General features: G+C 46.3%; 1 protein-coding gene across 8 annotated transcripts in view; it reads right to left on the bottom strand.

The window, feature by feature from the left end:
- The window catches only part of syngap1a (synaptic Ras GTPase activating protein 1a), a 59,430-nt gene that overhangs the window by 13,111 nt on the left and 21,946 nt on the right, over positions 1–24,373 (bottom strand). For 4 of the 8 annotated variants that reach the window (XM_087295147.2, XM_087295145.2, XM_087295151.2 and 1 more), the window contains 13 exons: positions 14,020–14,114; positions 9,861–9,982; positions 9,083–9,236; positions 8,659–8,757; positions 8,265–8,504; positions 7,850–8,182; positions 7,427–7,577; positions 6,881–7,025; positions 4,828–5,064; positions 2,636–2,837; positions 1,575–1,756; positions 840–1,041; positions 33–605 (listed from right to left, as the gene is read on the bottom strand). In XM_087295147.2, coding sequence (XP_087151273.2) covers positions 33–605; positions 840–1,041; positions 1,575–1,756; positions 2,636–2,837; positions 4,828–5,064; positions 6,881–7,025; positions 7,427–7,577; positions 7,850–8,182; positions 8,265–8,504; positions 8,659–8,757; positions 9,083–9,236; positions 9,861–9,982; positions 14,020–14,114 — 2,735 coding nt within the window. Of the gene's footprint in view, positions 1–32; positions 606–839; positions 1,042–1,574; positions 1,757–2,635; positions 2,838–4,827; positions 5,065–6,880; positions 7,026–7,426; positions 7,578–7,849; positions 8,183–8,264; positions 8,505–8,658; positions 8,758–9,082; positions 9,237–9,860; positions 9,983–14,019; positions 14,115–24,373 lie in introns of those variants that run through there. The other 4 variants (XM_087295148.2, XM_087295146.2, XM_087295150.2 and 1 more) reach the window with 2 other exon arrangements.

The raw sequence follows: 24,373 nt of genomic DNA, 5'->3' as shown, positions 1-24,373 counted from the left end.
ATCTGTGTGTGTTTGTGTGTGTGTCAGTTTACCTGCACCTGCAGAGACAGCTGTCTGCGGGCGTAGTCGGCCTGGTTGTGTCGTGTGAAGTCGTCGCTGTAGCTGTGCGAGTGCACGATGTTGGGCTGCACCAGACTGTTCTGCGTCCGCAGCGCTGACAGATCTTCACTGCGGGAGAACCCACTGTGGGCGAATGTGGGAACGCCGAAACCCACATGCCCGTTCTCTGGCTCGGGCGCCAGCAGCAGCGGTGGCGGTACAGCAGTGGGCCCGTGTGGAGGTGTGTGATACTGCGGCCCATCTGATGCTAGGTGGAACAGAGGGTTCTGGAAGGACAGCGGCACGTGCATGGCGGCGGCGGCCTGCTGTTGCTGCTGCGACAGAGAGTCTGTGGTCAAACGCAGACCGCCAGACATGCTTGAGCCGCCCGAGCCCGCAGACACGCGTCCTCCAGCCCTGAGGGGGGCACCGCCGAGCGGACCGAACCCAGCCAGAGAACCCTGAGACGAGTTCAGCAGATCATTCACTGAGTGCAGGTTAGACACGCTGTTGATGCGCGAGTCCTGCAGGTCCATCATAGACACACTCTTATTGACGCTGAGTACCTGAGGAGAAACACACACACTGTAACCACACACTCAGGGGTTGAGAGGACTGGCTATACAGTCTGTACTGCAGAAACATCATTATGCTGTGGCGAGTCCCCATAAGACACGAAAACACAACATGTGTGTGTGTGTGTGTGTGTGTGTTGAGTGCATGTCTGCATGTGTGTGTGTGAGAGTGAGTGCGAGAATATGTATGAATGTGTGTCTGTGTGTGTGTGTGTGTGTGTGCACCTTGGGGTCTGGCTCAGTGATGTCAGAGCTGCTGGTGCAGTAGGCGGGGCTTGAGCGTGCGAGAGGTGGGCGGGTCACATAGAAGACGTCTTTGTTGCCGCGGGGATCTCGCTCTGAGAACGCAGCCATGCCCGGGTGAGAGAGAACACCGCTGCCGGACAGACCGGCTGTAGGAGACGGCAGTCGAGAGATGTCTATGGAGCTGCACACACACACACACACACATGTGCATGAGCATCGGTCTGATCAATCCACCGCCACACTCAGTAGTTCACTTGACCAAATTAGAGATGCACAGAAGTGATCATTCTGGACCGAAACCAACAATTCTGGACACACTTGAACAAAAACCGAAACCAATAATGCTCTGTAATAATTACATCCAATAATATATAAGTCGTTCTGTAAGACAATTGAAATTTTGTTGCCATGACAACACAACAGCAATATTGCCAACAGCAGGAACTAGCATACTACACATGCTAGGCAAGTTTTGTCCAACAGTTAACATTTAATCATCATCCCTGCATAGTGACTGGGCTTTCACACCGGACGCGGAACACACTGCGCTATGAAACCCATTCATTACAATGGCCTGTGCTGTGCAAGAGCAGCTTGATGAAGCCCTATTTCAGCTCATACCTTCAGCTGTTCAAGCTGAAAATTCAGTGCAGCCCTAACAGAACAGAACAGACAGACAGACAGACAGACAGACAGACAGACAGACACACAGACCTGTTGAGGTCTCTCATCATGAGGCTCTGGAAGTCATTGGTGGCGAGTCTGCTGAACGCAGGCCGGCTCAGGTGTCGCTCGGGTGGCTGGTGGCTGGCCTGTCTGTGCAGCTGAGGGTTACGCAGGGCCACACTGATGTCGTTCAGCAGCCGCGGCAGAGGACCCAGCTTCAGGATCGCATCCTACACACACAAGCATAGTATTAGCATTTCAGATGGTCTGAGATGATTCTGCAGGACAGGACATCTGCATAATATCAACAAGCATGATCAATTCAATAAAGAAAGATTTATTATAGGTAAATATATGTCATATATGTCGATGTGGTGGCGGAGAGGGTAGTGCTGTCGCCTCACAGCAAGAAGGTCACTGGTTCGAGCCTCGGCTGGGTCAGTTGGTGTTTCTGTGTGGAGTTTGCATGTTCTCCCTGTGTTCCTCCGGGTGCTCCGGTTTCCCTCACAGTCCAAAGATATGGGGTATAGGGGGATTGTCTAGACTAAATTGTCCACTGTGTAAAAACATGCTGGAATAGTTGGCGGTTCGTTCCACTGTGGCGACCCTGGATTAATAAAGGGACTAAGCCGAAAAGAAAATGAATGAATGAATGAATGAATATGTCATAAAGGGCGGCGCGGTGGCAAAGTGGGTAGTGCTGTCGTCTCACAGCAAGAAGTGCACTGGCTGGGTCAGTGGCCGGTTTCTGTGAGGGTAGCAGTCTTTAAACCCCAGTTTCTTTGCAAATCCTGTTCTGTAGATGTGTTAATACGGTCCTGTCAATCCGTTCTGTGGGCGGGCAAACCGCACCCCTACACTACGCTGCAGTGGCCCTCAAAATCTCTAGGATTCGGACCATTTTTTATCAACAGGAGACTTATTGTGTTTCTATCACTCCAGTATGTGTATGAACACTATACTACACACAGCTCTGTCCAAACAGCTGACACACATGGATTCGACACCCCTAGTTTTGGTCAATATTGTGATAATACTCTATACTGTGGTAAAAGCTTCCACAATTCATCACAACAACAGAATACACAGCAGATCTGCAGCGTTCGCACCTTGCTGAGCTGGGCCATGACCTCCCACAGCAGACTGTGCAGGATGGAGAGCTCGCGGCCCAGGTCGATGTAGCCCTCGAACGCCCCGGCGTTACTCACACACTCCAGATTGGAGATCTCGTAGAGGAACTGCTGCATGGAGCCCCACTCCATCTCCAGAAACTCATTCATGAAGCCCAGATAGTCCTCCTTCCCACTGAACCTGCCCAGAGCACGCGCACACACACACACACACACACACCGCAGTGTGGGAGAGAGACAGAGGCAGAGAGAGAGAGTGTGTGTGTGTGTGAAAGAGAGAGAGAAAAAAGCAAGTTTGTGTGTAAAGGGAAGCGAGAGATGATAGAAAAAGAGTGTGTAAAAGAAAGAGTGTGTGTGTGAGAAAAATAGAGACAGAGAAAGAGAGAGAGAGAGAGACAGGACAGATGGATAGAGGGAGAGAGTGACGGGCGACAGACAGACAGAAAGAAAGATGATAAGTGACGAGTCAACAGACTGAAGATAACTCTAAACAAAAAAGACAACACAAGACAGAGGAACCCTGAGATATAAACACACACACACACACACACACACACACACATTAAAGTGACAGTACACCCCTAACTGAAAACGTCCTGGTGATTTACTCCCGCACATCTTGACTCCTGCCTCTTACATCTTGAGTTTCTGGGTGAACTATCCCTTTAACAACTACAGCAACACAAACACACACAGCTGACAAACACACACGATACACACACACTGAAATAAGACTTAAGTTACACACACCTAACTTAAATTAGTCCGTAGTGAATAAATAAAGAAGTAAAACTCTATTAAAACTACATATTTATTTTAAAACAAAAGAAAAATAAACAAATATTAACAAATAAACACATAAAAAAATGACAGATGAAAAATAAAGAGGATAATGAAGCTCAACAGTTCATCACAGACACAGGAAGAGTCACTGGTGCGACACCTAAATACATATGGAAATGAGAGTGGGCGTGTCTGTGATGATGATTGACAGGTGTGTCTCACTTTCATGTGATGATTGGTGGGTTGGAGAATGGGTGTGGCCTTAGTGTCAAGTGATGCGTGGCGAGTCAGGCAGTGGGTGTGGCCTGAGTGCAATTTGATGAGTGAAGGATCAGACAGTGGGTGTGGCCAGAGTGCTAGTGATGAGTGACGGGTCAGACAGTGGGTGTGGCCTGAGTGTCATGAGATAAGTGGCGGGTCAAACAGTGGGCGTGTCTGAGTGTCATGAGATGAGTGGCGGGTCAAACAGTGTGCGTGTCTGAGTGTCATGAGATGAGTGGCGGGTCAAACAGTGGGCGTATCTGAGTGTCATGTGATGAGTGGTGGGTCAGACAGTGGGTGTGGCCTTAGTGTCATGTGATGAGTAGTGGGTCAGACAATAGGTGTGGTCTTAGTGTCATGTGATGAGTGGTGGGTCAGACAGTGGGTGTGGCCTGAGAGTCATGAGATGAGTGGCGGGTCAAACAGTGGGTGTGGCCTTAGTGTCATGTAATGAGTAGCAGGTCAGACAGTGGGTGTGGCCTTAGTGTCATGTGATGAGTGGTGGGTCAGACAGTGGGTGTGGCCTGAGTGTCATGTAAGGAAAGGTGTGTCAGACAGTGGGCGCAGCCTGAGTGTCATGTGAGTGACAGGTCATACTGTGGGTGTGGCCAGTGTCATGTGATAATTAATCTGGTCAGATAGTAGGCGTGGCCTCAGTATCATGTGATGAGTGGCAGGTCAGACTGTGGGCGTTGCCCGAGTGTCATGTGATAATAATTTTGGTCACATAATAGGCGTGGCCTGAGTGTCATGCGATGAGTGGCAGGTCAGACAGTGGGTGTGGCCTAAGTGTCACGTGATAATTAATCTGGTCAGTCAGTGGGCTTGGCCTGAGTCTCATGTGATTAGTGGTGGGTCAGACAGTGGGTGTGGCCTATGTGATGAATAACGGGTCATACCGTGGGTGTGGCCTATGTGATGCCTGACGGGTCACACAGTGGCCGTGGCCTATGTGAAAAGTGACAGGTCAGACAGTGGGTGTGGCCTATATGATGAGTGGTGAGTCAGACCGTGGGCGTGGCCTATGTGATGAGTGACAGGTCAGACAGTGGGCGTGGCCAATATGATGAGTGGCGGTCAGAGCTGTGATCGGCGCGGCTGAATGACGGTGGACTCTAGTGACTGACTTTGAAAAGCTGGCCAGGCTCTGCACCACCTTGGCGATGAGCGTGAGGGTTCGAGAGGTGCGCTCGGAGGGATACTCCTGCGTCAGGTTGAAGAGGGACGGGGACATGATCGCCGGACACAGGAAGCGCAGGAAGAGCGAGGAGCTGATGAGGCGGTCGGCGATGTCCTCTCGTCCGCGCTCAGCACAGCGCACACGCCACGACGCAAACACCTCCTTCAGCTCACGGGGAAACACGCTGCACACACACACACACACACACACATCCCATAATGCACCAGGAGAACACTTCTATTTCTCTGTTGATGATCTATTGATCTCTGTGTAAATAAATAATCGATCGCTTCACTGCAACACGTGTGTTTACTGATTATTAGTTAAAGTTGAGTGTGCTCATGTCAGATGAAGCCCAGCGTTCATAAATATTCAGACTTGTTAAATGAGTGCTGTTCTCAGCTGCCTGCTCTCCTGAACTGAGGGAATGTCAGGGTTTGAGCTCCCCCTGCTGGACTAATGCAGCTCAACGCTCTGAGAACACAGATCTACTGTACTGATGCTTCCTGGACTCTTTCACTCTACAGGGTATAGACAGAACTTCTGCAGTTGAATTTAATATCTTTTACTACCTTTTTAAAAACAATATTTAATAGCAGCACGACGAAACTGAAATATCTTTCCAAATGGAGTAACATTGCAGAGAACATGAAGGTTTAAGTAAAGCGGAGGGATTCATCCTCCTTTGTCCATGCTTTTTAATCGATGTCATATATGTCATCAATGTCAATAGCCGCTCTTCTAAGAACAGTTCAGCAGTAGGAAATATAGATTTAGCACTGGTGTTTTTATACGCACGTCAATTTAATAAGTAATATTTCTGCTACAAAAACAAACTAAATCCTGCAATCCAGATCTGAAAGCTGCAGAGCAGTCATCAGAAACTAAACAGAGGAACAATAAACATCTCAAGCAAAAACTGATTGAGGAAAGGAAGAAGAGGCTCCCTTCTGCACTGTTTAAGGTTTGGGTTTGTGTAAGTGCTCAGTCTCGCTATGCGCTGATTTACATGTCTCAGTGGAATAAAGCAGGCGAGTCAGCTGAGCCGATATATGAGCAGGCGGAGCAGGATTCTCCCGATGACCAGCAGCGCAACACTGTTCAGTCATGAGCGGCAGAGTAAAGGCGAGCGTCTCTGGCGATGATGTGCACAGTGTTCGAGTTTACATTTAGCGGATTTCACTGAAAACACTGGGCTGATTTCAGCTGGCGGATCAACAGTCACCACAGGATCGCTGTCATCAGCGCCATTAACTTGTGTACTTTTTGCATTTCCAGTGGTCACAGAAGCTCCGTCATCTGACAGCGGAGAGCCCTGAGTGATTGACTGCTTATATAACCAATATAGCGGCGGGGCAGAGCAGATCAGCATGTCTATTGGAGAAATCTGATCATATGCTGTCGCACAAATGCTTCCAAATATATTAGGAGGTCACATAGATTACAGGTCGAGAGCTTATGGAGCACAGCCCTGGTGTGTTGACGTCGCGACTCTGTTGCCAAGCTCCCACACCACCTCACAGGATATCGCTCAGGTCCTGCTCTCAACATATAAACAGATCCACACACACCTCACAGGATATCGCTCAGGTCCTGCTCTCAACATATAAACAGATCCACACACACCTCAGCATACAGGCCAGCACTGAACACTAATGAACATCAGCTGATAAAGTGGTCTGGGGAATGTACAGTCATACCTCATCAGATGACGATAACACTGTTTAATGCCCTTAATTCAGGCTAACTTCATTTACTAAATTTTACAACCCCTCAGACACCCTGATCTACAGAGGATAATCACTGAAGCCTCGTCCAGTTAAACAACATGACATTAGCTGATCTGTTAATCGGCGCAGCGGTGATTTATCAGAAATATCATGCAAATACCCAACAAACCACTGTAAACAGGTTTAAAATAAATGCTTGAAGATTCTTCAGTTCAGCAGTAAACCCTGTGGTCATCAGGTCATGCTGAGTGTTGTTTGTTGTGCACTGACCAGTGAGAGTTGATGATCTTGCAGAGCGCTAGCTCACAGCACATGCGCAGGTTAGCCTGATGATCGGCCAGCACTGACGGAGGCGTTCGCATCGGGTCAATCTCACAGTTCTCCTCAGACTCGTACAGCGCACGGATGAACTCTCCTACACACACACACACACACATTCACCAGCAGCAGCTTCATCATCATCATCATCATCATCAACATCATCATCATCACTTCATCACACACACAAACACACACACACTGCACTTCTACATCTCCACGCTCCTTCACTCTTTCTCATTTATCAGCCGTTTTCCTCCTGGAGACTAAAAACAATCAACACACACGCTCATCATATACTGCTATTGCTATACTTGTGGGGACATTAGGTCCTCATAACATGAAGAATACCAGGATCTCTCACACACACACACACATACACTCACTCACTCCCACGCACATGCACTCTCACGCACACATGCATTGGCACTCACTCACTGAGTCACACACACACACATGCATGCACACGAACACTTAGACACACACAGACACACACACCCTCACCGATGGTGTCCTTCAGGTAGCGGTGTGCGATGAGCTTCAGGAACTCCTCGATGGCTTTAGTGGCGAGAGTGTTTTCTCTGAAGATCAGATGCTCACGGTCCATGAAACGATCCACCTCACACATGGCCATGTCAGACAGGAAGTCCTGAACACACACACATGCACACACACACACACACACAGCGGTCAGTGAAATTTAGTGACTTTTATGAGCGTGTGTGCTCCGGTTTCCCCCACAGTCCAAACACATGTGCTATAGGGGAACTGATCAACTACACTGGCCGTAGTGTATGAGTGTGAATGAGTGTGTATGGGTGTTTCCCAGTACTGGGTTGCAGCTGGAAGCACATCTGCTGTGTAAAACATAAGCTGTGTGATGAAAAGAGAGTGTGTGTGTGATGGAGTGTGTGTGCTGACCTTGGCCTTCCCCGTGCTCTGCAGGATGTGCACTAGCGCGCAGGCCACCTCCTCTTTGCTCTTGGCGCTGAGCAGCGGCTCCAGCACTCCGCAGAGCGTGCGGTAGTTGTTGGTGACGTACTCGGCGAACTCCTTGTAGAGCTCCATGGGCAGGATGTTCATGCTCTGGAAGCGGGACTTGAGGCGCAGCGAGGCGTTGATGATCTTCCCCCCGCCGCCGCCGCCTTTAGCCAGAACACTGGGCTGGATGAGCGGGTACCACTGCTCCACAAACTGACGACCCGTCACGCTCGGGATCGGGATGCTGACCAGACCCAGATACGTGCTCTTCTCCTGCACACACACACACATGATCACTCTCACGCACACACACGTTCGGGAGGCAGCGTGTACACTTGCGCACGAGCAGAGCTACCTTCCTCCTCTTCTTGTCGTTCTCCTTGTAGAGGTGCAGTCGGAGGCTGCGGATGGCCGGCAGGTTGTTGAACTCGAAGTGTTCGCCCCAGAAGACGGTGTCGGTGCGCGGTTTGCTGGTGGTTCGAGCGTACAGCATGTCGTCCAGACACAGCTCGCAGTAGTAGCGCTTCTTCGGTGGCAGATCTCGAGCCTCGATGATCCATAACTTCAGCACGTTATCCACACGACGACTGTTGTCCTGCACACACACACACACACGTTTCACAACAGAACACAACACAATTCCTGTTTAACCTTTACATGCTTCCACTGAGCCGAATAATGAGACAGAAGTGTGTGTGTGTGTGTGTGTGTGTGTGTGTGTGTGTGTGTGAGAGCTGTTTGTTTAGTACCTTGTTTGGTTTGACAGCTCGCTGCAGATTCTCGATCCATTTGTCTCTCTCAGCAGCGGAGCGGCAGGCGAAACACTTGGTTCCTGACGCCGTGGTCACCTGAAGACGGAGATCATACAACATCATACTGTTAATAAATGATCCAGTGTTTAGCTCTGTGTCATTCCTGAACGCAATTACTGAATAGAGCAAACAGCGTTACACAGAAGTGTTGAGCAAAAGGGGACAGTCTTCACTGACTACACAGGGCAGCGTTACACACTGTGTTTATGAAGTGGACGAGTGATGAATGTCCCGCTGCTCTGCTGTTTGAGAAGGTCTGGATGATGATAATGAAGCTCTGATCTGCTCACAGGTGTGTACATGCATGAAGCCAGTGTCTGAGCACACACACACACACACACACACACACACACACACAGACCTCGAAGCAGTACTCCTGGCCGAGGATGCTGGAGTGGACGGGTTTGATGATGGCGTCCTCGTCCAGCGTGAGGTCCAGAGCCTCGGCCGCGCTGCTCGGAGACAGCAGAGACTCATGAGAGTGAGACTCCTTAAAGCTCTGCATCAGACGCGTCCTGCACACACACACACACACACACACGTGTTTCAGTATACTGTACACACTGTATATTCTGTCCTCTTCCACAACACTAAACCCACACACACACACCTGACATTTAATCAACACTTCAATAATTCTGGTCCCCACAAGGTGATGAATACCAGCCACATAGGTGCACACACACACACACACACACAAACACTCTTACACACACATATTTATGCACAAATGCGCACACACACTCACTCACAAACACATGCGTGCACACAAACATGCAAATACAAACTCTCACACACACATACTCTGTATACACACACATGCGCAAAACACACACGCACACACTTTCTCAGATACGCACACACGTTACACACAGACTCACACACATGCATGCATACACACTCTTTCTCACACACACTCTCTCTTGGACACAAACACACACACACACACATACATATGTATGCACAAACTCTCTCTCCCACACACACACACACACACACACACACACACACACACACTCGCACAGTTCTATATGTGCTGTACATCTCTGTGACTCACTGATGCACAATGGGAGAGTGAGTCACTGCATCACTGCAGTGTGTGTGTGTGTGTGTGTGTGTGTGTGTGTGTGTGTTCGTACCTCTCCTGGTCAGCACTGCGGAATCGTGGGAGAATCATGTGGCGGAAGCTTCCCGTGCGGTCGAGTTTGGGTTGACTCTTTGCTCGTTTAATTGATCCTTTCAAGCGGCGGCTGAGAAAACTCTGTGAACACACACACACACACACACACACACACACACACACACACACACACACACACACACACACATTGATGACAGTGTGAGAGCAGAGGATCTCCAGCAGAGGGCGCTGTGAGTCAGTGATGCCATTCCTGGATCCAGTGAGTCACTGCAGCTGCTGCCCACGCCACACACTCTGACATCTGCAGCACTGCGTGTGTGTGTGTGTGTGTGTATGTGTGGTATTTGTGTTTATATCTCTGCAGCACTGTATGTGTGTGTTTGTATGAGTATTTGAGTCTCTAACATCTGCAGCGCTGAGTGTGTGTGTGTGTGTATCTGTGTGTGTGTGTGTGTAGTAAGTGTTTTTGCATCTCTGACTTCTGCAGCGCAGTGTGTGTGAGTGACTGTGTCTGACTAGGTGTGTGTTTTTGTCTTGGACATCTGCAGAACTGCGTGTGTGTGTGTGTGTGTGAAGTAAAACAGCACTGCAGGCTGCTTCTCACTCAGGGCTGCAGTTTATGCTAATGAGGAAGAGATGGGCACTAGTGGGCGGGGCTACGATAATTGGTTATAGTGTATGTGTGTATAAGAATGAGTGTGTATGGGTGTTTCCCAGTACTGGGTTGCAGCTGGAAGAACATCTGTCGTGTAAACATATGCTGGAATAGTTGGCGGTTCAATCCGCTGTGGTGAACCCTCATAAATAAGGGACTAAGTCGAAGGTAAACCAATGAATGAATTATATATGCATCTGTACAATATCTATATCTATATTTATATTTATTTATAAGTAATTAAAGTAAAGTTGTCATTGTTTAGACGATAGACACGTTTAATTAGATTTCATCCTTCAATTTTCATTCTCAGATTGTCCGGTAAGATCTGCTGCACCAGATTAGCTCTTCGCTCAATCAACAAACCTAATTAGCATGATTAATAATTGGCTTTAATCCTCATTCTCAAAAAGAAGTAAGTTTTGCGCTGTTAATCCCACACTGATATGCAGATGAGCAGTGATCATCTCATTAACACAGATATCCTCGATAAACGCAGCTCATATTCATCATGCTCCATTCCAGAGGAAGACGCTTGTGTTGGGTAAATCTGATCGCTAGCGAAGGCGGCATGAACATCACTACTACTGAAATATTCATCTTGATTTGGCTATAAATATTCAGGCACATCACTGGAGGATTGCAGGAGTTAAAGATCCACATTCACCACCAACAAACCCACATCCTGGAACGGGTTTATAAGGTCTACGCTGATCCAGAAGAGTGTATTCTGCCTTTCACATCACAAAACACTTCAATCTCTTCTAGAAAACACCACAATATCTTCACATTACATCCTTTATAAACATTAATGTCTGATTAATCTTCATTAAAAGAGCATTTTCTGACAGCAGATGGAGGTAAATGATGAACTCCAGATGAAGTGAGATATTAGTCAATGTTAGTTCAGGTGAGATTCACTTCACCTCCTGTCCTGTGTGTGTTAGAAATGCTATTCTACAGTCTGTAACAATTAAGCAATGCTTTGTTTAGTTTTGTAAATGTATATAATATTTCAGTTATGAGATAATTAGCTTGTTTTGCAACATGTCTTGATAGGAGCTAACTAAAAACACCAACCCACACACAACACGACCGACCGAAACACCAGCCCAAAAATAAACCCTCAATCCTCTGCTGAAACATTTACCACAACACGTGATCCACACACACACACACACACACACACACACTTAATCAGCTATCCAAATGAGGACATTCCAAGATAGGATAAATTCATTATAAACACTAAAACCAGACCCAAAGGGAAACACTCCCGCTTTAAGATCAATATATGAACATTGATTCACATGATTTCTTAATGGTTTTTGCACACAGGGACTCGTATGTAGACAATTTAGCTACACACACATTTAATTAGCTATCCGAATGAGGACATTACAAGAAAAAAAAAGAATTAATTAATAATAAACACTAAAACCAGACTCAAAAAGCTAAATATATTTGCTTTATAATCAATATAAACACGTTCATTTACATTATAACTTAATGGTTTTTCCAAATAAGGGACTCATAACACACACACACACACACACACACACACACACACACACACACACACACACACACACACACACACACACACACAGGTATGTCCCAGATGTCTCCAAGGTACTGTTTTGTCAGATTCAGTTCATTTTCTAAGACAAAATTGGCCCAAAACTGTAACGTGTCAGTAATACACACACACACACACACGCTTACCTGAACATTAAAGTAACCTACCTAAATGAAAGGCAGCAGCGGCAGCAGCAGAGTGTGTATGTGAGATTTATTATGAGGTTTATTAAGGCTCTTATTAATGATAGATTTGACTGTGTGCATGGATATTTGTGCAGAACTAGAAGCGTTTGAAGCAGATGCATCAAACAATTCACTTCATAACTCTCAGTCTGACAGATCTACAGATCTTTTGCCTGCAACAATTAAAGAAATAAGCTAATAATGAACATTTTTTGGCATTCATTTTACAAGAAAACACTCCTGCAGTCTGTTTATGCTTTATGTGATATTGTGAAGTTAAAAGCCCCTTTCACACAGTGATACCGGAAAATATCCGGAAAATTTACGGAACGACTTTACCGGTATGTTCAAAAAAGCGCTGTTCACACAGGCGAGGACGTTACGGAAATTTTCCGGAAAAGAGCATTCACACATCCATTCCAAAATACCGGTAAATTCTGACATCATTCACCACAAATGAGCTGTAAACGGCTGCGCTTGTGTTTGTAAACATTTGACTAAATTACAAACTCTGTGGATGATCAATATTTTAAACAACTTTCACAGGATCATATTCGCATGTCGAGATGTTCATAATATGTGCGTGTGCTGACGCTCACAGGCTGTTTCATGGGCACACGCAAAGCTTGAAGGTAAACAAACAACGGCTTATCATAAGCATCTCATCGATGATTATTTACACAGTTGGCATTAAGATGAACATATAAACGTGATCTGACTAACTTCTAGCAGCTAAATGTGTCTGGAAAAATATTCAAAGGCTTTTATTCTCACAAACCGCGCGGACGTAAATGCGTCTGACTGTTGTGATTGGCTAAAGCAGAAGTCTTACGTCAGCACGTTCTAGACGTGCACGCGCTTATTCCGGAAATATTCCTTCTGCGTTCACACAGCGCAGCATTCCGGCAAATTGCCGGTAATGTTATAACTTCTCTTTCCGGAAAATAGCCAGAACGAATTTACCGGTATTTTCAAAAAGGACCTGTTCACACATACAACCTTTCCGGAAAATTGCCGGTAATTTTCCGGAAAGGTCTGTATGTGTGAAAGGGGCTAATGTCTTATACTTCGTTTAATTTCTTTTTAATTATTTGTGGAATTTTCAAGCAATTTCTGCATTTAAAAAAATTGTTAAACCCCACATATATATCTCCATGTGTGGTCAAAATTTTCTAAAGTAAAGTTTCTTACACCGTGTCTGAACTACATGCCTACGCTACACATAATAAAAGTGGTCTTTTCCATGTTTAAAGCAGCATTTCTCCTGATCATCTGCTACAGCGACGTGCAGAATGTCTATTTTAGACACCATTACATGACATCAGCACAAACTACTATAACAGAGATCTCCTCCTCAGGTACTGATTATGTGCTTTACTCTGTGTGAAATGCTGCCAATCTGAGTCTAAACGTCATCTTACGAGACGTTTATCGCCATACTGAAAGCAGCAGCTGATAGTTCACCTCAGATCATCAAAATAAAATAACTAGCAGACTAGGAAAGTCAAAACTGTTAAATTAGTTCATTATGTTTTAACGAGATTAAAATCCTCTGCAGTGGCTGGTGTGTAAATGTTCTGTCGTGTTGTGTTTAGTGCTGATAAATTGCTTGTTGTGTGTTGTTTGGACGTGGTATTTAGGGCACAGGATTATGTTCTGGATATTAATATTCATGAGGGGGCGTGTATGCAGTGCACTAAACATCCAATAAGGAGAGAGAGGAGGCGTGTCTACTCACAGGCTGTCGAAATGGCTGTGTAGGGGCAGTGGGCGGAGTTTCCATGCTTCTCTGCCGCGACGTGGCAAAGCTCTTCCTGCGAGCACGAGCGTGCTCTAAAACACACACACACACACACACACACACGGCAAAAATATTCATCAGAGTATTCAAGACATCACATTAGTTATTTAATAAAGCTACTGATGAGTAAATAAACATTACATTAGTGTAAAGACTGCACTGAAAAGATCAAACCAAAGCTTATTCATGAAACAACCACATTTATAATAATATGATATATAATATCTGTCTCGGGAGAGGGCCCTGAGCTTAAGGCATCCTCGTGCCCAGGGCTCCCTCCCGTTCGCAGAGCGAGAGAGGAGCTTGAGCTCAGGTGGATCTCAAAAAGTCCTCAACTGCAGCAGCTTAGGGAAACACTTGAGGAGGAAGGGAGCTAGACGAGTGCCAGATTTGTTCAATCTGTAATGTATTTTTTATATCTTTGGATGGTGTGAGGAAACCGGAGAATTGGGGGAAACCCACGCCAACATGGGGAGAACACACGAACAAAAAAATTTAATGAATGAGTTTATGGTTCATTCCGCTGTGGTGATCTCAGATTAATGAAGGGACTAAGCTGAAAAGAAAATGAATGAGTTGGTGGTTCATTCTGCTGTGGCGACCCCAGATTATTGAAGGGACTAAGCCGAAAAGAAAATGAATGAATGAATGAATGAGTTGACGGTTCATTCCGCTGGGGCAACCTTAGTTTATTGAAGGGACTAAGCCGAAAATGAATGAATTAATGAATGAATGAGTTGATGGTTCATTCCGCTGTGGCCATCCCAGATTAATAAAGCAACTAAGCCAAAAAGAAAAATGAATGAATGAATTAATGAGTTGGCGATTCATTCCGCTGTGGCGACCTCAGATTATTAAAGGGACTAAGCCGAAAAGAAAATGAATGAATGAGTTGACGGTTCATTCTGCTGTGGCGACCCCAGATTAATAAAGCAACTAAGCGGAAAAGAAAATGAATGAATGAATGAATGAATGAATGGAGTTGGCGGTTCATTCCGCTGTGGCAACCTCAGATTATTAAAGAGACTAAGCCGAAAAGAAAATAAATGAAGGAATGAATAATTGACAGTTCATTCCGCTGTGGCCACACCAAATTAATAAAGCAACTAAGCCGAAAAGAAAATGAATGAATGAATGAGTTGACGGTTCATTCCGCTGTGGCCACCCCAGATTAATAAAGCAACTAAGCCGAAAAGAAAAGTGATGAATGAGTGAAATTCTGTCCACAACAGCCCAGAGTGTGTGGATATTGTGTCTGGTTCTGGCTATGATGCTGAACGCTGTAAAACAGGAGAATATCGACTCTGCACTAAAGTTCTGCTCCATCTGACAACACTGAGAGAGAGGAATAATTATTCACTCAGAGTCCACACACACACACACACACACACACACACACACACACACACTGGCGGTGTCTCTCTGGGCTGTTGTCAGTGTTTTGTCTTGTTTTGTGGTGATTCATCCCTCAGGACAGCAAACCTTTACAGAACTTGCATTCCTGCTGCTATAAATACACACGCAGCCTCCATCTCCATCTCTCTTCAGTCCCACACACACACACACACTCATCACGCGCTCGCTCTCAGGATAATCACAGCAGAAATGAAGCCGGCGGGTTCAGCGTGATTATCCGGCTCTCCATCTCCTCTGGAAACCTCCACCCACTGCTCTCAGACGTGGAGAACACCTGGAGCTTTCAGAAACACTTGACCTGCAGCCGCTGGAGCTGATCTCCATCCTGCTCACCAGAGACAACTGAATACTGCAGCCTCTATCAGCTCACAGATCAAACCTGCTATCCTGTTACACATCCACCCAATCACATCCACCCACTCAGACAGTCTCCACCCCCTCAGTCTCCACATACTTATATAGTCTCCGCCTCCTCATCAGTGTCAAGCCGAAGTCCGTACACACTTACAGTCTCCACCCACTCATAGTCTCCAACCAAAGTACTTACAAAGTCTCCACCCACTCATTAATTTTCCACCCACTTGTACAGTCTCCACCTACTCATACAGTCTCCACCCACTCATACAGTCTTCAGTAACACATGCAGTCTTCACCCACTTAGTCTCCACCTAATCATACAGTCTCCACACACGTATGCACTCTCCACCTACTTAGTCTCCACTCACTCATAGTCTCCGCACAATCAGCCAGTCTCCACCCTTTTGAAAAGTTTTTACCTACTCATACAGTCTCCGCCCGCTCATAAAGTATACACCCACTCATTAAGACTTTACCCAATCGGCCAGTCTCCACCCCTCATACAGTCACCCTCCACTCAATATCGTTACACACAGACTCCACCCACTCATCTAGTCACCACCCACTCAGCCAGTCTCCACCCAATTAACCAGTCTCCACCCACTCCTACACTCTCCACCCAATTACCCAGTCTCCACCCACTCCTACACTCTCCACCCAATTAACCAGTCTCCACCCACTCCTACACTCTCCACCCAATTACCCAGTCTCCACCCACTCCTACACTCTCCACCCAATTAACCAGTCTCCACCCACTCCTACACTCTCCACCCAATTAACCAGTCTCCACCCACTACTACACTCTCCACCCAATTACCCAGCCTCCACCCACTCCTACACTCTCCACCCAATTAACCAGTCTCCACCCACTCCTACACTCTCCACCCAATTAACCAGTCTCCACCCACTCCTACACTCTCCACCCAATTAACCAGTCTCCACCCACTCCTACACTCTCCACCCAATTACCCAGTCTCCACCCACTCCTACACTCTCCACCCAATTAACCAGTCTCCACCCACTCCTACACTCTCCACCCAATTAACCAGTCTCCACCCACTCCTACACTCTCCACCCAAATAACCAGTCTCCACCCACTCCTACACTCTCCACCCAATTAACCAGTCTCCACCCACACCTACACTCTCCACCCAAATAACCAGTCTCCACCCACTCCTACACTCTCTACCCAATTACCCAGTCTCCACCCACTCCTACACTCTCCACCCAAATAACCAGTCTCCACCCACTCCTACACTCTCCACCCAATTAACCAGTCTCCACCCACACCTACACTCTCCACCCAATTAACCAGTCTCCACCCACTCCTACACTCTCCACCCAATTACCCAGTCTCCACCCACTCCTACACTCTCCACCCAATTAACCAGTCTCCACCCACACCTACACTCTCCACCCAATAAACCAGTCTCCACCCACTCCTACACTCTCCACCCAATTACCCAGTCTCCACCCACTCCTACACTCTCCACCCAATTAACCAGTCTCCACCCACTCCTACACTCTCCACCCAATTACCCAGTCTCCACCCACTCCTACACTCTCCACCCAATTAACTAGTCTCCACCCACTCCTACACTCTCCACCCAATTATCCAGTCTCCACCCACTCCTACACTCTCCACCCAAATAACCAGTCTCCACCCACTCCTACACTCTCCACCCAATTACCCAGTCTCCACCCACTCCTACACTCTCCACCCAAATAACCAGTCTCCACCCACTCCTACACTCTCCACCCAATTAACCAGTCTCCACCCACTCCTACACTCTCCACCCAAATAACCAGTCTCCACCCACTCCTACACTCTCCACCCAATTAACCAGTCTCCACCCACTCCTACACTCTCCACCCAATTACCCAGTCTCCACCCACTCCTACACTCTCCACCCAATTAACCAGTCTCCACCCACTCCTACACTCTCCACCCAATTAACCAGTCTCCACCCACTCCTACACTCTCCACCCAAATAACCAGTCTCCACCCACTCCTACACTCTCCACCCAATTAACCAGTCTCCACCCACACCTACACTCTCCACCCAAATAACCAGTCTCCACCCACTCCTACACTCTCTACCCAATTACCCAGTCTCCACCCACTCCTACACTCTCCACCCAATTACCCAGTCTCCACCCACTCCTACACTCTCCACCCAATTACCCAGTCTCCACCCACTCCTACACTCTCCACCCAAATAACCAGTCTCCACCCACTCCTACACTCTCCACCCAAATAACCAGTCTCCACCCACTCCTACACTCTCCACCCAACAGAGTTCTTCTGTGTCGAGTTTTCTGGAGTTCTCAGTTCTTCATATTGAGGCAGTAGTGAACAGTAAATGAGTGTGTCCACATCGGCCTGCTCCACCTTCCACACACAGCTTTGATCAGCGCAGTGTGACGTGTGCAGTGTGTAATAATCTGCCATGAGTACTTCATGACGGCTGCTGGGGTCTTTACAGGATTATGAGATTTGATTCTTCAGGAATATCATCTGCCTGCCGCTGTGTGCTGGATAAACAGCAGTGCTAATCATCTGCGTCTGATCTGACTCCAGCCAGCATCAATTACACAATCACACTAAAAATACAACACAAACACCAACCCAGCGCAAACCCGCTGCAGCTCAGAGGAGAAACACACAGATCCTTAACCAACACACACACACACACACACACACACCAGTACAGTCTGTAATCCAACAATGATGAGGCTACTGGAGAGCAGTGTTGGGGGTAACGGGAATTACGTAATCATATTTATTTAAGTAACGAGTAAAGTACACATCGCTTCAAAAAATTAAGCAATCATATTAGAGTTAGTTTTTAGTGTAATTAATCAGCTTTTAAAAACGAAATTGTTTAATTAAAATGAGCAGTGCATGAGAGAACGCAGGAGCAGACCGAGAGCAGGACGACTCTGGCTTACATTTCTGCAATGCTGGAAGTTTCTCAATATTCTGAACACATGAAGAACAGGAGAGGGGGATTACAGCCTCCATGCACACTGACTGTACTGCACTAATGAGACTAGAAGCAGCAAACACACTGCTCCAAACTCTCATTAATCTGTGTATACGGCATGGAGAGCTCTGGAAGTCATCACATTATCTACATTATTGTTGTCTGGTGTGTTTTTAAAGGGCAGCTGTGATGAACATCATCTTCTGTGATCTGTGTGGACAGAACTGTGTGCAGGTATAGTGTGTCCACAGCCATATTATACTGATATAAACACAATGAGTCTCTTTGTTGAAATGTGTTAAAATAGGATCCATAAGAGATCGCCCATCCTGCTGTGGAGACCAGTGATGAATGAATGAATGAATGAATGAATGACAAAGTGCTGAAGAAGAAAGTGTGTGTGGTCTTCTTCATCACATTTATTCATTCACTCATTCTCCTTCAGTTCAGTCCCTTTATTCATCAGGAGTCGCCACAGCGGAATGAACCGACAACTATTCCAGCATGTTTTACACAGCAGATGACCTTCCAGCTGCAGCACAGTACTGAAAAACACCCATACACACTCATTCACACACACACACACACACACACACACACACACACACACACACACACACACACACACACACACACACACACACACACACACACTCATACACTACGGCCAATTTAGTTGATCAATTCCCTTATAGCGCATGTGTTTGGAGGAAACCCACACCAACACGGGGAGAACATGCAAACTCCACACAGAAACACCAACTGACCCAGCCGAGACTCAAACCAGAGACCTTCTTGCTGTGAGGCGACAGTGCTGACCACTGAGTCCTCCTTGATCTCTGATTATTTCTCTCCTCAACAGGACCGCAGGGTTGTTCATGACTCTCTCTGCAGTTCAGAGGCAGCGCAGCACACCTGAGCCTCATCTGACTGTACTCTCAGCGGGATGTGCCTGAGTGACATATTGTTGCTAGGGTGTTTTGGGTAGTTGCCAGGGAGTTGCTAAGCAGTTGCTATGGAGCAGCTCTCCTGCAGGGTTGGTTGTAGTGCAGCTCAGTGGTTCATCAGCAGTAATAATCCTCTCTCTGATGTAAAGTCTCCATCACTCGTCCTTCTGTTTCTCCAAGTTTTGTTCTGAACTCAAGCTCTTTGTTTGGTTGTCATGGAAACTGCCTCCGTTTAAGCATAAAAGACACACGGAGCTCAGCGCATGCAGAACACACACACACACACCCGTTAAACACACAGACATGCACACACACCAAACTCATGCACTCACATGAACACACACACTCATGCACACAGAATAAACACAATCACCAAACACGCTAAACACCCTTGAGCACACTCACACTAAACACACACACACACCAAACATGTGCACACACACCAAACACACTCACGTGCACACACACCAAATACACACTCGTGCACATATACACATCCAAACATACTCACATGCACACACTAAACACACACTCACACGCACACACACTAAATTCACACTCACTGAGCATGCTAAACACACTTGCGTGCACACACCAATCACACACTCAAGCACACACACACACACCAAACGTACATTCAATCACACACACCAAACATGCTGAATGCACTTGGAGAAATCACCAAACACACGCACACACTCATGCTAAACACAATTCCAGAACACACCAAACACACACACATCCACACACAAACTCGCTTGGAGAACTCACATTTATGCACACACACCAAACACACACTTACACGCTAAACACACCTCCAGAACACACACCAAACACACACTTGCAGGACAAGGACCAAACACACACTTGTGCACACATTCACACACACTTACACCAAACACACATGTAGAACACACACACACACACCAAACACACACTTGGCACGCACACACAAAAAAACACACTTGGCACAGACATACACCAAACACATTTGCCACATTCCAAACACACTTGGCACACACACACACACACACTCACACACACACACACACACACACTCACACACACACACACACACACACACACACACACACACACACACTTGCACAACCACAGAAAAGCTTCAATTAGTCATAAAATCAGCAGTTGTAAATTACACTTTCAATTCTCCCGAGTGCGATCAGGTCGCGCACGAAACACACACACAAACACACCCACACACACCGAACGCCATCCTGGATGTTAATGCAATGTCAGGCTGAAGTGCATGTGTGTGTCTGTCTGTGTGTGTGTGTGTGTGTGTGTGTGTGTGTGTGTGTGGGTGGGAATCGCTGAGAGCATCACTGATCATGCATCTCACACACACACACACACACACACACACTGATCTGCCGCTTGAGGAAGGGTCTCTGTGTGGGCGCGTTCGAGCAGAAAGAGAAAACAGCCTCACACACACACACACACACACACGTTTAATTCAGCAACAACATCAACAAGCTGCATTGAGACTCATCAGCATCCCGCCATTAACATCCTCACCCCAAACACACTCACAGGTATTAAACAGCGCACACACACACACACACACTGAGCTGCAGGTAGCTGGATTCACTCTCCTTCAGCTTAGTCCCATATTCATCAGGGGTCGCCACAGCGGAATGAACCACCAACTATTCCAGCATATGGTTTACACACCGGATACCCTCCCAGCTGCAACCCAGTACTGGGAAACACCCATACACACTCATTCTCTCACACACACACACACACACACACACACTCATACACTACGGCCAGTGTAGTTGATCAGTTCCCCTATAGCGCATGTGTTTGGACTGTGGGGGAAACCGGAGCACCCGGAGGAAACCCACGCCAACACGGGGAGAACATGCAAACTCCACACAGAAACACCAACTGACCCAGCCGAGACTCAAACCAGAGACCTGAGTGCTGTGAGGCCACAGTGCTGACTACTGAGCTACCGTGATGTCAAATGTGTAAACACAAAAACTAAATGTTGAACTAGACATAAAACCATAATAAATAAAACATTAAACCTAATAAAAGTCACAAATGAAAGGAGAAAGAGGACACAGCAGCACAACCACATACTGGATTAAAATAAACAGTGAAAACTCAATATAATGACTCCAATTTGTTCATTATTATTAAACTGAAAGTGTGATCAAATCAACAAAAATGTTTACACCACACACTCAGCAATCTAAATAATCCCCGACCCTGGAACCAAACAAAAATGCGGCCGGCCGGAAGTGCGATATGCACATTAATATAGCAGCATTTTTAATGACACTGTGTAACAATAATTAATATTTTTAGTGCTATGAGGGTCGGGTTTAGGGTTGGGGTGGGGGCAGGCATTAACAAATACAATGTATTGAGTAATTTAATAGCTAACATAAATAACACTCTGTACAGCATCAGGCTGTGGGGATGTGTTTCAGCAGCAGGAGCTGGAAGACTAGTCAGGATAGAGGGAAAGATGAATGCAGCGATGTACAGAGACACCCTGAATGAAGACCTGCACAAAGTGCTCTCCACCTCAGACTGGGGCCACGCTTCATCTTCCAGCAGGACAATGACCCAAAGCACACCGCCAACATATCAATGCAGCGCCACAACAACAACTCGGTGAATGTCCTTGAGTGGCCCAACCAGATCCCAGACCTAAACCCTATTGAGCATCTCTGGAGAGATCTGAAAATGGCTGAACACCGTCACTTCCCATCCAACCTGATGGAGCTGGAGAGGAACTGCAAAGAGGAACGGGCAAACATTCCCAAAGACAGCTGTGCAGAGCTTGTGTTGAGGAAATCAATCAATCAAGTTCATCCATTCTGAAATAACACTGTAACATAAACACATGTGGAAAAAGTGAAGCGCTGTCAGTACTTTCCTAATGCACTGTCAATGAGCAGAAACAACACAATTCTTGAGATTTTTGGGAACAACTTAATTGTTTTGAGTTCAATCCACTTAAATGTAAGGTAACTTCATTTGTTTTGAAGCAATATGCAAAAACACATAAAAACAATCAACTATAGTACAGACTCAACACTGCAGATCCAGCGGCGTGACTATTGGGAATGATCACACTGCGAGATCTATCCTCAAAGCACATGGAGCTGCTTTCTATTAGCATTAAAACAACTGGAAGATCAAATTAATGATTAAACACTGATAAAAAACATTAATAAAGCAGCACAGGTGACACTTTTGGGGGACATTAAATATAAAAATATCTAAATACTTTGATAACACTTTAAACCAGTGTTCAACAAACTTGTTCCTGGAGGGCCGGTGTCCAGCATATTTTAGCTCCAACCCTAATCAAACACACCTGAACAGCTGATCAAGCTCTTACTAGGTATACTCGAAACATCCAGGCAGGTGTGTTGAGGCGAGATGGAGCTAAACCCTGCAGAGACACCGGCTCTCCAGGACCAGGATTGGTGACCCCTGCTTTACACCATGGGTGTCAAACTCAGCTCCTGGAGGGCCGCAGCTCTTCACAGTTTTGCTTCAACCCAATTCTAACAGCTGATCCACTAATCAAGGTGACTAGAGAATATTAAGCAGGTGGGATTTGGAGGTAGATGGAGCTAAAATCTGCAGAGCCGTGGCCCTCCAGGAGCTGAGTTTAAGACCACTGCTTTAAACCATGCAATATATCGCATAATTAAAAGATATCCCTAATGCATTATTTATAACACCTTATGATGCATTCTAGATGACCTGTAATCACATGTACTGTATATCTCAGTGATAATAAAATAATCAAACTATTAATAGATGAAAACAACATCATCATCTGTAGCAAAGAATCTGCAAGCAAATGCATTCACAATGTTCATCAATCTCTAAGCTGCGCTGTGTGTTGAACACTCATGTTTATAATGACGAGCTGAAAGTGTTTCCAGCACACATAATTGATGAGAACTCTGAGCTGAGGCATTATTCTCAGTCTTCAGGAGTCTGATGATATGATGAAGCGCTTGCGTTTATGTCAGATGCTTTTACACGGGCTGTAAGGTGATGCTGTCATGCATTTGAGGACTTTCAGAGCTGCAGAAAGAGCAGACCGATCCTCATCACATCACATATGAACATTTATAATAATCATAAAGTGTTTTACGAGGCTGGAAAACATCCCGCTTGACTGCTGTGTGCTGATCTGCAGTCAGTAAAGATCATATATGAATAATATATCAGACTATCAGCTCTCCAGGACAGGCCTTTAGCTTTAACATCATTCAGACTACACAAAGCTCTAAGAGTACAACTATAAAGGCAAGATATTGACTACTGCAAACTACAGACATGCATGAACAACCACCGGACACTTTATTAGGTACACCTGTCCACCTGCTTGTTAACACAAATGTCTAATCAGCCAATCACATGGCAGCAGCTCACTGCATTTAGGCATGTAGACATGGTCAAGAGGATCTGCTGCAGGTCACAGCGAGCATCAGAATGGAGAAGAAAGGGGATTTAAGAGACTCGATTTGAGCCTGGCATGGTTGTTGCTGCCAGACGGGCTGCTCTGAGTATTTCAGAAAC

The sequence above is a fragment of the Danio rerio genome, chromosome 19 (genome assembly GCF_052040795.2).
Source record: "Danio rerio strain M-AB ecotype USA chromosome 19, GRCz13ab, whole genome shotgun sequence".
Classification (NCBI taxonomy): Eukaryota; Metazoa; Chordata; class Actinopteri; order Cypriniformes; family Danionidae; genus Danio; species Danio rerio.
This window is presented reverse-complemented; position numbering and strand designations above follow the sequence as displayed.